The sequence below is a fragment of the Rhinichthys klamathensis genome, unplaced genomic scaffold (assembly GCF_029890125.1).
Source record: "Rhinichthys klamathensis goyatoka isolate OS25496 unplaced genomic scaffold, OSU_Roscu_1.1 h1tg000338l_1, whole genome shotgun sequence".
In the NCBI taxonomy this organism is placed as follows: Eukaryota; Metazoa; Chordata; class Actinopteri; order Cypriniformes; family Leuciscidae; genus Rhinichthys; species Rhinichthys klamathensis.
This window is the reverse complement of record NW_026606852.1, coordinates 2,935,186-2,950,784: the sequence shown is the minus strand read 5'-3', so window position 1 is coordinate 2,950,784 and position 15,599 is coordinate 2,935,186. Positions and strand designations below refer to the sequence as shown.

Genomic DNA, 15,599 nt, shown 5'->3' with positions numbered 1-15,599 from the left:
TTTTGTGATAGTAGCAGGGCATGTCGTCACACTACATGTGGGGTAAGTTGTCACAATGGAAATATGCCTTTAAAAAGCCTATAAGCTTTGCTACCACATAACAATCATGAAGAACAAAGAAGTACAATTATTTAATATAAACCCTTTGTTTTGAACAAAAGAGACTTGCACTTGCCCTAACCTTTGATAATTTTTATTAAAAAAAACATAAGAATTGTTTTATTCAGGTTGTATTAAATTGATCAAAAGTGATCATTTGTCATTTGTAATGTTACAAAAGATTTCCATTCATCCTTAAAATCCTAAAAAAAAAATATGTTCACAAAAATATTAAGCAGCACAACTGTTTTCAACATTGATGATAATAATAAGAAATGTTTCTTGTGTAACAAATCAGCATATTAGAAGGATTTCTGAATTTTTGATTTTGTATTTTTTACTGTATTTTTTGATCAAATGCAGCCTAAGTGAGCATAAGAGATTATTGTTTTTCAAAAACATTTTAAAAAATCATATACCGACCCCAAAATTTTGAATAGTGTAAAACGTGTGTAAAATGTATTTAGAAATATTATATATATACCAAGTGACAAACTAATGATGCTAGACCTTTTCTCAGAACTTTATCAAAGTAACTTTTACTAAGAAAAGGTGATTTTTATTGGATCTATGAAGTCAGTTCCCACAACGTAAACAAATCCTTTTAAAATATATATCCTAAAACTTATCCTGCTATCTTATTTAAAACAAATGCCTCTTAGTTTTTTTATTTTTTTATGTGTTTTCTAATGGAAAGACATTCACATTTTTAAGTGTGTCCAAACACTTTCTGGGGCCACTGTTTGCACACACACAGGAATTTAGGAATCTAACTAGCCGACTGAGAGAGTGATGGACAACAAGGAAGAGGAGGAGGGGAAAGTGGCTAGTGTTTCAAGTCCTGCCCTCTGTTCTGTTTCTCCTCCTGCTCTCTGCTCGGAAAGAGGGGGAGAGAGACACAACTCCACAGCTACCACAGGAAACGGAAGAGACGAACAGACAGAAGTCATTTCAAAACCCCGGGGCTGAGCCGAAGATTGACTCTATGTGCGTTTGCAGGGCTATCCTCCTCCAAAACCCTTATCAGCCACTCCTTAACTCTCCGCTTGGCTCTTTCTTTTCTTTGTTTCTCTGTTTGTGGCAAACAGCCCCCACCCTGAACACCAGGAGAAGCTCTCTTCAACAAAAAGAGGAGATGCCCCCTCAGCCACAGGTGAAGAGAAGTTTCCTGGAATTCCTCAAGAGCTTTGTCGGGATTGTACGGGTCCTCCAGATTCTGCTGGGAGCCGGGCTTTGGGTCACAATCGCAGCCAACAAGTATGAGGGCTCCATTCACTATGTGCTTTTCGTGGCTGTGCTTTTCTGGCTCCTCACGTTAGCTGTCTTCATCATCACTCTTCTGGACAAGCAGGACCTCGTTCCCATCGTCGGAGGAGAACGCTGGTTGTTAAGCAACGTGATCCACGACGTTGCCGCCACTCTGCTGTATCTGTCCACGATTGGGATCATGATCTACAAAACCCAAAAGAACTCCTACTGCAACCTGGACGTCTACAAACATCACTGCTTGTACAAGGTCTACCTCACGGCTTCGGTCTTCGCCTGCCTTACCGCCGGCGTTTATCTGCTCTCCGCCGTCTACTGCAGCTACAGGAAATGTCGAGGTGAGCGGACAGTCGTGTGAAAATCGACGGCATCCCTCAAACTCTGCCACTTTGAGACCTCCGGCAAGCTTTTTGGAGACTAATAAATCTTTTTTAATCAAAGCAGAGGGTTTGATCCTCTTGTCTCAGGCTTTCAGGTTTGTTTGTTGCTTTTTATACAGTAATTTATAGAGCTTTTGTACTGCAGTCACACATAAAAGTCTATTTTACACTCGTGTTGTTTATATGTTGCTGGAGCTCTATATGTTTAAAGTAGTTTTTATTTTTTGTATTGTATAACTGACAACTCAAAGAGCAGTTTGTTGCTTGAGGAAACAATATTCTCAGTGTGTCGCATCGCGTTTTGTTCTTTTAACCTTTTGATATGACATTAAGCGATTAAACAAGGATCTTCTTTATGTCAGTGTCTTTCATCAAAAGTGTATGTGTGCTTCACTGTTTACATTCCTAGAATGAATCACACCACATCAAAAATCTCCACTTGATCAGCTTTCAAAGATAAAAAAATATTGAATGCAGACAATCACATTTTAAAATGAAAGGAATAGTTCACTTAAAAAGAAAAATTCTGTCATCATTTAGGCTACTCACCCTTAAGTTAATTCAAACCTGTCTGAATTTCTTTCTTCTGTTGAACACAAAGGAAGATATTTTGAAGAATGTCGGTAACCAGACAGTTAATGGACCCCATTGACTTCCATAGTAGGAAAAAAAATACTATCGGGGGCATCCAGGGGTGCATTTCCCAAATGCATCGTTAGCCAACTATGGTCGCAAGTTCCTTCGTTATTAGCACAGTTCAATGAGTCGGTGTTTCCCGAAAAACGTAGTTCTAACGAACATTCACAAACGGCATCGCAAAGTTGTGTGGTTGGAACGACAGATCTCGAACTGTGGTTAGAAGCATAGTTTCTGTTTGCATGACATGTGAACTCAATTAATCCTTATCTTGAGCCAAATAAGCAAGCTGACATTCAGTACAATATCTTTTATTTAGAATACATACAAATATAGTTTACGTCTTTTAGTTTGTCGAGATTTAAAGCACCGTTTTTAAAGAGTGCATATACGTGCTGTAGTACGTTAGAACGAGCCTAGATTGAATCTGGAAATAAAGCAATATAACTACTGTAACTATAATTAGAAATAGTCCTCAGATGTCAGGTCCGTAATTTATAGCAAAACAAGCATTAATTCGATCCTAAACAGATTCATTAAAAGTAGTTATTACTCCACCACCTGCGTGAAATTATTAACCAACGTGGTTGAACGACCAATTTGTGACAATACTGTTTCAGGAAACAGTCGTGACTAGTTGATTTCTTCAATGATGCATATACTATGGTAGTACAGCAGCGAGTTACGCCGTTTTACTGGAAACCGTCGCGGCGTTCTCTCATTTAAGATTTTTTGCTGCTTTCAGCCACTGCATACAACACACTGAACCCTTCACTGGAAACCAAAAGTAACTCAATCCCGCTAAACATTTGAATTCTTGCACCCAGGAACAATGCAAGTCCACACCTTTGTCACTAAAAGTTTGCTAAGAAGTATTTCCTACTAAAGCAAGGTGGACTCTGGTAAGCAAATCCATAGCAGACTGGTGGGAGTGGCCTTAGACAGCAACATGCCCAGTGCATTATGGGTGTTGAAGTTTTCCTAGCTATTTGGCAAAAAGGAAGACGACAGACTTTTTTCCCTCTGTTGAGAAAACAGAGGGAAAAAAGTCTGTTGTCTTCCTTTTAGCACTGATTTCAAATTTTTTTTTCTTCTACTGCATAGGCAGCTAATTTTTTGGCAGCGTTGAAGTACCCCTTTGAGTTTAATGTTGTCATGCAGGCTTGTTCTCACACAGTGTCCTTCTAAATGAAGCCGATATGCACAGGCATTACGCTTAAAGTATTATTAGCAACAAAAACTATTAGTCAAAAATGTGAACACACCAAGAGTGGCTAAACTACTTTAAGGAAAGTGAACTGTATTATTGTTATATTGAAGATTTTGATTTGTTTAACATTTTGGTCACTAGGCCTATACTTTTCAGACTTTATGTGAAAAATAGTGTCCTAAACCTTTGACTGATAGAGTACATGTTGCATTAGTGACTTATAATCATTTAAAAGGAAATGTTTCAATTTATATTTTATTTTTGTTATTGTAGTTATTTTCTTCTGGACAAACATTTCTGTACATTTTTTTTTTTTTTTTTTTTTTTAAGTTTATATTACTGCCCTACTCCTTTACTCACCTCTAAATGTCAATGCCATGCTTGTAGTAGTTTCCTCTGAATCAATACACACCAGTATGTTCACACTCCCTGAAAAAAAAGAAAAAAAAGATATTAAATTACCCTAAAAGTTCTCTATTCCAGAGGAGCGGTATTTACACAAACTGTTGAACTTAAGACATTTCCTGCTGGTGCTGTCTCTCTCACTTTGTGCTTTCTTTTTTCTCTCTGACTTATTGTTGGAAATTTTATGCTCATAAATGTCATACTAGTCTTGAGTTGCCAGACTTTTGACATATTCTGGCATGTAAAGTGACCAGCCACCGATTGTTTAATTGTTATGGGGCAAGTTCATCTGAAATATCACAAGAATAGACCAGTGTGGAATAATAATAATTTATTTTTAAATTGTGCAACACTAACTGCCAACAAAAAAGCTGTAATTACATAGGCTTACATGCATAAATAGTCCAAAATCAATATAGATTATTTAACAATTCTGCATTATTTACTTTTTTATTTATTTTATTTTTTATTATAATGTATTTATTGTATTAAGGTTATCTCAAATTAGTTGATATCACAAGCATATAGTTGTATAATGTATAATAATAGATTATTCTACATAATTGTATATTTTATTTTATTTATTATTATTACTTTTTATTATAATTTATTTATTGTTTTACTTATTTTTAAATCAGCTCTTATGACCAGTGCTTGTGTGTAAAATAAACATCAGACAGTCAGTGAACACAGTTTTGCAGAGAGAAGAATTGGATATCATGTTATTTCTTATCACTCTAGCAATAGGGTAAAATGTGGTAGAGAGCGAGCCAAACTTTATGAAGTGAATCTATTGGAATGGGACATTTGCCAATAATTGCCAAATAACTAAAGCTTCAATAAATACTGTGAATGCATGGGCACATTTGTATATAATTCACTACCAGCTCAGACCGGTGATAAAGCTAAATAAATAAATGAATGTATAAGGTATGGCCCGATGTGAGGTCAACAATTGATAATTTAGCAAGGAAATATGCAGTTTACAGTTTGGCCATCCAGCTTTCATTATTATGGAAGAATCGCAATTTGCGATAAATGCAGGAAGCAGCATGAATTCCCTTGGGAACGTCAAGTGGGGTAAAGCCTTCAGAGGAAAAGTGTTCCGGTTCAACAGAAACACATGGATGTCGTTAACTGATGAAAACCATGTAACGTACTGTAAAGGCCAAGACTCCTAACTGTCAAATAAACCTGTACAGAGATTCACTTTGTTTGTTGATTCACAGAGATTCGTCTGTTTAAATTTTTTTAAGCTTTTGGCTTTGTCTCCTATGACTAAGAAGTTGTTTTCTTTAATTGCTTCGTGTGAGCCTCATATTCGCAGGACAAGTCAGTAGAGCTTCAATGAGAGCAGGCCTGCACATGTGGACCGTTAACCACACACTCTGAGCAGAGTGCTGAGACACGCATTCCTGTGTGACGCGCTTCACATGAGGGGAAAAAAACCCACTGTAAAACAGAGAGTGGACATACCCAGTCTAAAATTAAAGTAATATTATGCTAAATCTGTGTAAAATGACGGCAAGGAAGCAGTAATATTTGATTGTTTAATAGTGGATGCTTTACCAGTGCCTGATGCTTTTTGAAGGGCTCTTAAAAGCATGCCTATTTTTTTTTGTCTGCTTCCTTTGACATCACAGCTCAGGACAGTTGGTAGGAAGGACCATCAGTGTTGTCTTGATGTCATTTCCTCTGGCTCCGTAGTGAATGGTCACATGTCATTTATAGCTCAGAACTTGTTCTGTTCAGACATTTTTGACCGAAATTTTGTACATTTTAGAATTTTTTACTTTCGGAATGGTATGAAACTTGGTAAAGGTTTTAGTACTTGCTATGTGAACACACACACAAAATAGTTACACTTGTACCTTTCACAGTGAAAAATGACTGCAATGGAAACTATGGGAAGTGAATTTCATCCAGTGGAAGTGTTTGGTCTGTGCCCAAATAAAACAATTATTGAAAGCTAATTTTTTTTATATCAACCTAAATTTTGGAACACAACTTGTTAAGATTTATGGCTTTGATTTTCTCATAGTTTTAGAGTAAAACATGTTTAAAATATATATTTCATATAAAATTGTAAAAATATTTCATATTAATAAACTTAAACTTCAAAACCTTTTTTGTTTGTTTCACTTTTTAAACTTATTTTACTTGCAAAGTGCAATCTGGAAAGTGTCTTTTTTAAAAAGAAACTAGACGTAGGCAAAGTCTGTGCTCCAAAGCATTAAAGATGTACAAGTTTAAATTGGAAAAGTTCATTTTCAGGTCTATGCTCAAAAAGTGATTAACAGGTTTAATGGATCACAAGTATTCCATAAATATAATTTAGGACCATAAATCCCCTAAAAATACAAAATATTAAATAAAAAACATAATTGAACTAAAATATTGTACATTCATTGTATTGAACATTGAACATATTGAACATACCACCATATGATCAGCACCAGAAGGTTACGTATTGACTTTGTCTCCGATTCTTCTGGAAATCCCCAGGACGGGTTTTCAAACTTTTTGATGACACAGACCTCCAGAAATGATGATTACTTTGCGAAAGATTGCGAGAGAATTTTAAAGGTGACTATTTATTGTTTGTTTGACTCATTTATACCGTGGAAAAATATTAAAAAAATTTGTGGTAACACTTTACTTGAAGGGGTGTGCATACGACTGACATGACACCTTCATAACCATGACATGACATATGTCATGAATATGAAGTAGGGTTTATGCATGTTTATGACAACTGTCATTAAGTGTCTTTCGCTCAATAATGACAAAAGACACTTGTCATTTTGAATGCAAATATGACATTGTTTAAGATGTCTTTGTTATGACAACTTGACATAAACCAATACATCATAACCTGTCAATGTCTTTGTCATGACAACTTGACATTAAATTACATTAAACTGTCATGTGGTTGGTTTTGACACTGGCTGTCATGAGGCCATTATAACTGTGTCATGAATATTTTTCGTGACCTCAACTACAGTCATACAAATTTAATTTGTCATTAAAAAGTTATAATGGCTTCATGACAGCCAATGTCAAAACCAAACACATAACAGTTTAATGTAATTTTAACCAATAAAGCTAAGTGGTTTCTTAAGTTTGATAATTAATCTGCTAGGTCATGTTTATGACAGGTTGTGTTGTCTTAGTAATGTCAAGTTGTCATGACAAAGACAGGTTATGATGTATTTGCTTATGTCAAGGTGTCATAACAAAGACATTTCAAACAATGTCATATTTGCATTAAAAATGTCATAACTGAGCGAATGACACTTAATGACAGTTGTCATAAACATGCATAAAACCTCCTTCATATTCATAACATGTGTCATGTCATGATTATGAAGGTGTCATGTTAGTCTTATGCACACCCCTTCAAGTAAAGTGTTACCAAATTTGTTTATCTGGGAATGTAGAAAGTATATTCTTTTTTTGTGGTTTATTTTTGTTTGGTTTATTTATTTTATTTTTATTTTTTTGTTTTGTTTAGACTTTAGCAGTTTGCTTGCCATGTAGTCTCATTGCTTCAGGAGACACAATTAAGATTAAAGATATCTTGTCGTGATTTTCTTTTCTTTCCCATTAACATTAGGTAGACTTAATGAGTAGATATATCATACATTCTAAATCACAGTTGTTGTTTCGCAATCAATATCATGTAATGTTCTTGTTTTAGTGAAAAACCTGTAACCCTGGAGAATGAATCACATTATGTGCAAGAGGAAATTACGTCATATCCTGTTTGGGAGCAGAATGAATTGGTGCTGTGTTCAAGCAGTTTGTGGCAAGAAGGGCTTGTGGGATGTGAGGCCTATTTATAGAGTTCTGGAAATACCAAGACTTTCCTTTTGCTGCCAGCCCATAGCAGATGGCAGGAATGTGTTATTAACTATGCTTAGACTTTGCTAATTGTAATCGGGGCAGCACAAGTGATGTAAATACATTGATGGGACTATATTTGTGGAGAATCCTCCTCATGTTCATCAATATTTCAGCTAGCTTTACAGCGTATTGCTCCACACCTCTCGGCTCCCTCTACCACTTTGCGAGGGAAAACAACAAACAGACGCGTCTAGTTCAATAAACCCAGAGGGAGGCTTTCTGAAGCCTTAGAAGGAAACAGACCTTCGAGACCCTGGCATGTTTGTAATGGAAAGCATTAAAGTCAAACAAGCCTGCTTTGTTCAGAACAGAGCCAGACATACTCTCACATTCGCAGAATATTTTCACGCATATGACGTGACATTTCCCCAGCCGATCTAATAGGACACAACTGCTCTGTTAGTGGATGTTGCAGTACAAAAATTACTTTTGGGTTTAGCAATCCAGTTTTAAGTAGCCCATATTAGAAGTTTACATTTTTAGTTTATTTTTATAGTATAACATTGAAATATTATTTTACATTGATTTCATTAAATCATTTTAAACTTAGAATTCACTTACAGTAATAACTAACTTTTATATTAAACAAAAGAGTGTAGAAGGCACACATATTTCAGTTGGGAAGAGTAACAAACAACATGGTTTAAACATCTTTTTATGTGTGTATTCTCAGTGTTTCTAGAGTTGTTTGGACTTAAAGGAAAATCCCTGGGCTGGACGTGGCATTATCTGTACCTGGTTATTACGAGCCTAAAGCTAGCAAAACAAAAGCAATCATTTAGACAAAGACAGCTGTGGTTCCTTCGGAACTATTAACTCTCTCTCTCTCTCTCTCTCAAAAAATGACTCACCGTGGGACAACATATAGCGATATATAGCGTGGTATAGCGATACTTTTTGGGACAAGAGTGTGACAGTGGCACCAAGTATCACAATACTTATTTATTAGATATTTTAATGGTTTTAGTTTTGTCCATGTACATCTACATTGATAATATGATGATGATACTACGGTAAAATGGCTGAACTCCACAATATGGAACACAACCTTGTTTTTCACAATGTAAATAAAAAAATAAAAAATGGGAAGTCGAAAACTGACTCAAATTTAACACACCAAAATGGCTGAAGACAACTATAAAAGAAATAAATCACAACCTAGATAGACCTATTGCAGAGACAAAGTCAAAATGCAGAATCAAAAGTTTTGCTGTATTATAAAACATAAGAAACAACAACAACAAAACAACAATGTATGATAGTCCAAATATTGTGATTTATCTCGCATTCAGTCAAAATAGCTCCCATATTGACTGGTACTGGGACTTGATTTGCACTGGTTTTCTTTGTGGACAGGCTGTGTGATCAGCTGCTCTTTTTGTGAGCACCCATTTCTTTACATATTTCTGTGGATTCCACTGATTCACAGGAGGCCCAACCAAAGAAATGAACATCAGTGCTGACACCTTTTGGATTTTTAGTTGAGTTCTTAGTGGTGTTATTGTGATGTTCATTTCAGAGAATCCCCTTTCACAGTCAGCACTGCTAACAGCAAGTGATTTCACTGCCTGCTGCAGTTTTAACAGCCCATCAGTTACAGGAATTTCTGGATGCTCTTTGAAATCTCTGAATCTCTGTCTGACACCAGAAAAGCTGATGTCAAAAAGGTCACAGAGCTCTCTTATCTCATCCTCTCCATAAAACACTGGCAACGGTGATGGCCATGGCTTCTGGCACAAGAACATTAATTTAGTCAAAAAGTGACTTTTCACTTTCAGTCACCATTCTTGAGTGCATCCTTTCAGCCAGAGCTTCATAACATTTTTGAGGATCAACTGGTTTTACCCTAGAGTCCTTTTGCAGTGTTACCCCATAACATGTTCCAGTCTCCACTGCTTCAGATGCCTGTCTGTAGTATGGTCCAGGATTGTGTTGTCTGGCTAAAAAAGTATCGACTTCTCTCTCAACCAGGTGCACAGCTCGAGATAATGATATGTCCCTTGACTGCAAACTTCCAGATAAATCTTTAAGCATGAGACCCATGTCCCCTGATGAGAGCTTTGTTGCAAGACCCTGAAACATGCATCTCTCATTTGCACTGCATTCAGCATCATGACTGGCTTTGCAGAAATGAGCATAAAGCGCCTCATGCATTGTCCACACTGCCTTCACTGTTCTGTGTGAAGAGGCCACCCACCTCACACTCAGGACTCTGCCAATCTTTTTAACCACAAGTCCTAATTCTGATACGGCAGAACTGAACTCCCTTTGATTCTTGGGGGATTGGTGGTACAGACAATACAATTTGTCCATGAAACTTGAAAAATGATTAATTTCTGTGCACTGCTTAACAGCATCCCCAACCGCCAGCTCATGGTTTAAACAATGCCAGCCGATCAGACGTGGGAACTTGTTTTTTAGCCTGCTAAAGACTCCAGCTTTTCTCCCTAACATAACAGAGGCTCCATCAGAGCAAAATCCAACCAAACACTAATTGAGAAAAACATTGTCAAGGCCATGACCTAACAAACAATTCAAAACAGCCTCAGTAATTCCCTCTGCATTAGTGGACTGAAGTTCCACCAAGTCTAAGAAAAATGTAGTTGGTTCAGAATTATTAACGGAGCACCTCAGGTACACAACAAGGCATTATTTTTTGCTTAAAGCAGTGCCCTCATCAATAAGTATGGTGAGTTTCGGACTTGTAGACATAATGCTTGCCATTAAGGCACCTTTCATTTCTTTTGAAATGAATTGTATGATATCGCCACATGAGTGCAGTATTCTGCCGATATTGACCCCATTTGCCTTTTGCAAGTCAAGAAGTTCGGGGTGGTCTGTGAAGGGTTTATTACGTTTTGCAATGTAATAAGCTGTTCTGAATACTGACATTGTAGAGGAGGATATATCCTCTTGTGCCACAAGTAAACTTGAGTCTAACCGCTTTTCTGATCTTTTTTTTCAGTATTGCAACTGCCTGTATGTGACTTTGCGATGACTTGTGCTCATGTATTTTCCTCCGGAGTGATGTCATTTGTTTAGTTTTTGTTCTTCCATATGGGGAAATTTTACAATTTTGCCATTCACTGGAAAAAGTGTACCTTTGAGATCCTTGTCTGTAAACACCAAGTGATGTGGTACTTTTGCATACAGAACACCCTAACTTCTTGGTAGAGACATAGATAAATGGGTATGCTTGTTTGAAATATTCATATTGAGAAATTCCCCAACAATCTGGCAAATTCTGTTCTAAGCTACTGCTTTGAGCTGTGGTGTTACTGGTCTGTCCTGTGCTATTACTGCTACTGCTAGGCTGGGCAAGGCTGGGCTTGGCTGCCGCTGGGTTGCTGCTGAGCTGTGCAGTGGTGCTGATGCTGGACTGAGGTGCTGATATTGGGCTGTAATGCTACTAGGGCTGGGTGATATGGCTGAAAACTGTATCACGATATCATTGTTTCATATCGGTCGATATCGATAATTATTGATTTTTTTTATGACCCATTTGTATATTAACACATTTGTTAATTACATTTAAACATTTTTATTTTAAACTTAACCTTCCTCTGATTATAATCCCAAGACAGAAATGTCAACACAACCATGGAAAACTCAAATAATTAAAATGTAAACATAAGTCTAAATTCACAATGAACACTTAACAATTATCTCTTAACATTTAAGGTGCAAAATGAAAGAAAATGTAAGAAATGCTTAATAAAGTATTGCAAAGTGTTAAATATAAACAGAGAAACCTGAGAATTTAGTGCTAGGAAGTTCACTAGCTGTTCACCTTCTGGTGAATAAAGTGTTTTAAAATATGTGCAGTGTTTTGTAAACATAAATAAAACTGAGGTAGACTGAGGTACATCTGTAACATAAAAAAAACAAACCTGATACAGTACAATAACATTGTTTGAAATATAAAACCTGCAGAAATATGAAAAAGTAACTCTTCAAGTTATTCTTTCTCTAATCATCATACTTGAAGTTGAACTATTCAAGTATATTTTCAGTCCAGGTTTTGTGCTAGGAACACCAGCTGGTTGACCTTCTCTGGGTCTAAAGCTGCCCTGGTGCATGTAACAATATTACCCCCAGTACTAAAAATTCTTTCTGAGGGGGTGCTGGTGGCTGGGATGCACAAGTACTTTTTCGCCAGCTGAAACAATCTGGGGAAGTTGTGTTCATGTAGCCTCCACCAGTCCAGAGGGTTAGACTCGCTGTCTGCATCAGGGAACATTAGGTCTCTCCACTTTTTGTTTTTCAGTGAGAGGCAAAGCATCATCTTCTTGGCACTGTTTTTTGAAAAAGCTCCCCAATGACTTGCGTTGCTTTTTCACGCCCAGTGGCAGAGGTGGTCCGCTGACAGCTCCTCCTTCTGCACCTTGGTCTGATCCTCCCTCAGAAGGCCCTGCCTGTGATTGGCCCTGGTCTTCATCCATGATCTCAGACACAGCTCTCATTTGAATGGCCCCTACCTTCTCTGGTCTGATGTATTGGCATTTAAACCAGGGTCCACGAAGGTAGCCATATCAAGGAGATCATCTGTGTAAGGGTCAGCACATTTCTCGTCGAGATTATTTTTGTCTTCAGCTCTTTTGTGAGCTGAGTGTCCCCCTCATTAACTCTCAGCAAACTGGAGCGGAAAAGGTGGAGCACAGGCTTCACGTACGAGACCGTCACATATGACTCCCCAGAAAGGGAGTCTGTGAACTTAAACTTAAACTTTGTTCAGTGAAGTCGCCTTCACTACATTTGTCCCGCTGTCTGTCGATGTCGATGAAGTGAATGGTCAAGCTAATGTATGGCTCAGAAGTACGGCTTGACCACAGGTCAGAGGTTGTTGCAAAGTACTTGGCTGACAATATTTCTTGCTGCACAGATTCTTTGCACATTACAACAACTTAGGAATGGCAGTCTTAGAAAAGTACTTTCGGCCAGGAAGAACACAGCGTGGGTCAAGCACGTGTATGAGCTTTTTATAACCTGGCTTCTCGACAGTGCTAAGTGGAAGCATGTCTTTGGCTATATGATATGCCACAGCCTCTGTTATATCTTTGTACCATTTAGATTGTTTGTCATAAGGCACTGATGCAGAGTACCTCTCCATGGTGGTCTACTGCTTTTGCGGTGTTGCAGCTGCAGATGTTGTTGGTTGAATACTGCTGTGCTCCAAAGGGTGAGCGCGGCTAAGGTGGTAAAACAAGTTTGTGGTATTACCAGTCTTGGCGGGGACGACGGTCTTGCATAACTTGCGGACGACATTGGTCTGACTACGGTCAGATTTATAATATCAAAAAAACGCCATACTGGCGAGCTGACTTTTCCTCTTTTATTTACAATTTCTTCGCTCGCTGCGGCACTCATTTCCTGCTTATCAATCGCCGGTCACTGAAGAGGAATCCAGCAGCACGAGACAACGCTATGGCGCAACCAAACTTGACACTGTTACATGATTGGCTGTTAGCGTGTCACTCCCTACGTTGCTAGGTTACCAGAGAGTGAGTGCCTTTGTTAATGCAACCAAACTTGCTTCGCAACCTGTGGTTTCTTCCGACGAAGAAAAAAAATATCGAACGTTTTATCAAACAAATTTTTTTATTGATATCGATCACTTGTCTATCGCGATACATATCGTTATCATGTTATCGCCCAGCCCTAATGCTACTACTGATGCTTCTCTGTGCTATGACCTGGGCTGCTTTCATTCCCCTAATCATGGTGAAAATAGTCAGTGGTAAGTCAGCTGCAGTCAAATGGAGAACGCAATCTGCTCTGCATCAGGCCAAATAAGTCATTTTTATAGTACATCATAGCGCAAATTACCCAGTTCCATGGCCTGGACTGGGTGGAACTGTCCATTCACATGACATGGCCACTAAAGAACACTAAAGACTAAAGTTATATTAAAACACTAAACTATTTATTGTCCAATTCCATATCAAAACATCACATAACAACAATGCTTGATGGTAGACTTCATAGGCTACCCATTGCCTGATTTAAAAAGAAAATCTAAAAACAATGACTTAGGCTATCAGCTAGTCCTTCAGGGTAATTTATTTCCTGTTCTGTTTAGGCAGCATTTCCAGACCAATTCTTACCCAGCTTGAAAATAATCAGTGATCCTTTGTTTGCATCCTCTCTTATTTTCATCCTCCTCCATCTATAAGAATCAAGTTATGAAGAAATGAACATTACCAATAGGGCTGCCCGATTTATTGCGATAAAGTACGGCTCTGTGATCAGTAGTAAATGCTCCGTCTGAAAGCCATGTTTTTTCCAATTAGGAAACAAGTATTCATGGACATTTTTGTCTCTGTCAATAGTGACAAGCTGGAGTGCTAGCCAACTACCTTGCAGTTAACCTTATGTTCATCACCACACGAGGTTATGATAGTTTTGCATTTTTAAATTAGTTTTATTTTAATATCGGTTTCAATTTTGTTTTAAATTTCAGTTAGGTTTTAGTTAGTTTTTATTTTGCAAACACATTTCTATTTAGGTTTTATTTTATTTTGTTTTAGTTTTAGTAATTATAGTTTAGCAGAGCAAACAGAACACTTCCAGTGTAGACCAAAGCAAGACATTTAATTTCAGCAAAGTTAAATGTTTGCACAGATAACAGTTAACTCTTGTGCAGACATCTTAATAATAAAAATAAAATAATGGTTTGAGATTGAACAAAGAACCACATAAATGCATCTTAAAAGTATACAAGTAAAAACTATGAAAAATCCAGACAAACTAATTACAGTTTTTTTCGATTGCTAAACGACAGTGAGCACAACTGGAGCTACATGTGCAAAACTCTAACTACAGTCTGCACAGCAGCAGTTCATGTGGACCAAACTCTAGATCGTTTTTCATTGCTTGAACACAGTTTTCAAAACTCTACACACTTATCCCATGACTTTAACCACAATCTGCACAACACTGTGGATTTACAGCACTTTGTTCAAATGCTAACACACTCAGGGCCTGAAGTTAACTTTTTTGGCCACCAGCCACTGTGGCAGGTGGATATTAAAATTCACCTGCCACAGAGACTTTTTACCAGGTTTTTAGCCTAAAGGAGAAAAACAGGAATTTCACAATATTGTTCTTTAACTTGTACACATTTAAGTGCTGTCAAGTTATTAACGAAATCAATATAAATCTTTTTATTCACTGATTTTGACACACACACGCACAACAGATCTATAGACCTACCGCAGCTCGTATGTAAACAAATCACCCGCGGCTGTGTTGATGGCTGATTTAGTCACTTAGACAGCTAGGTCCTGACAGCTTTTAGTTACAGCGTTCAGGAACCGTTAAGCAGAACTAAATTAATATTATTACTGGTAAAGTTACCGGGTACCGGACATTTTCTCACCGGTTCGCAACTCCCAACATGTACTACAGTTGCACACGCACACATCTGTGCAACTGTCATTGTTCTGGAGCCTACGTCATCTTACATTATCTCATCCCATCTCACCAACAGTTTAATACTCGCACATCCAAACGTAGTCAGAAAAGGGCCTCATCTTCTTTCTGATCGCATGAACGTTACGAAACAACAGTCGCTGTCATAAATCAGCCGCTCACGAACCTTGCCGTTGTCGCCAATTGACCACTTTGTATTAAAATGTCTTCTTTTACTTTTCTTTGACTCATCCTCATCTTTTTGTTGGTTGTTTGTTTCAGCTGGC

The 15,599-nt window shown here is 37.6% G+C and overlaps 1 protein-coding gene across 1 annotated transcript; it reads left to right on the top strand.

Annotated features, from left to right (window-relative positions):
* Positions 1-892: 892 nt before the first annotated feature.
* On the top strand, positions 893-2,101 carry marveld1 (MARVEL domain containing 1; the record flags this gene model as incomplete). The annotated part of the gene is made up of 1 exon (XM_056272481.1): positions 893-2,101. A coding segment is annotated over one exon (831 nt), but the record flags the coding sequence as incomplete, so codon positions are not given.
* Between the last annotated feature and the right edge of the window lie 13,498 nt (positions 2,102-15,599).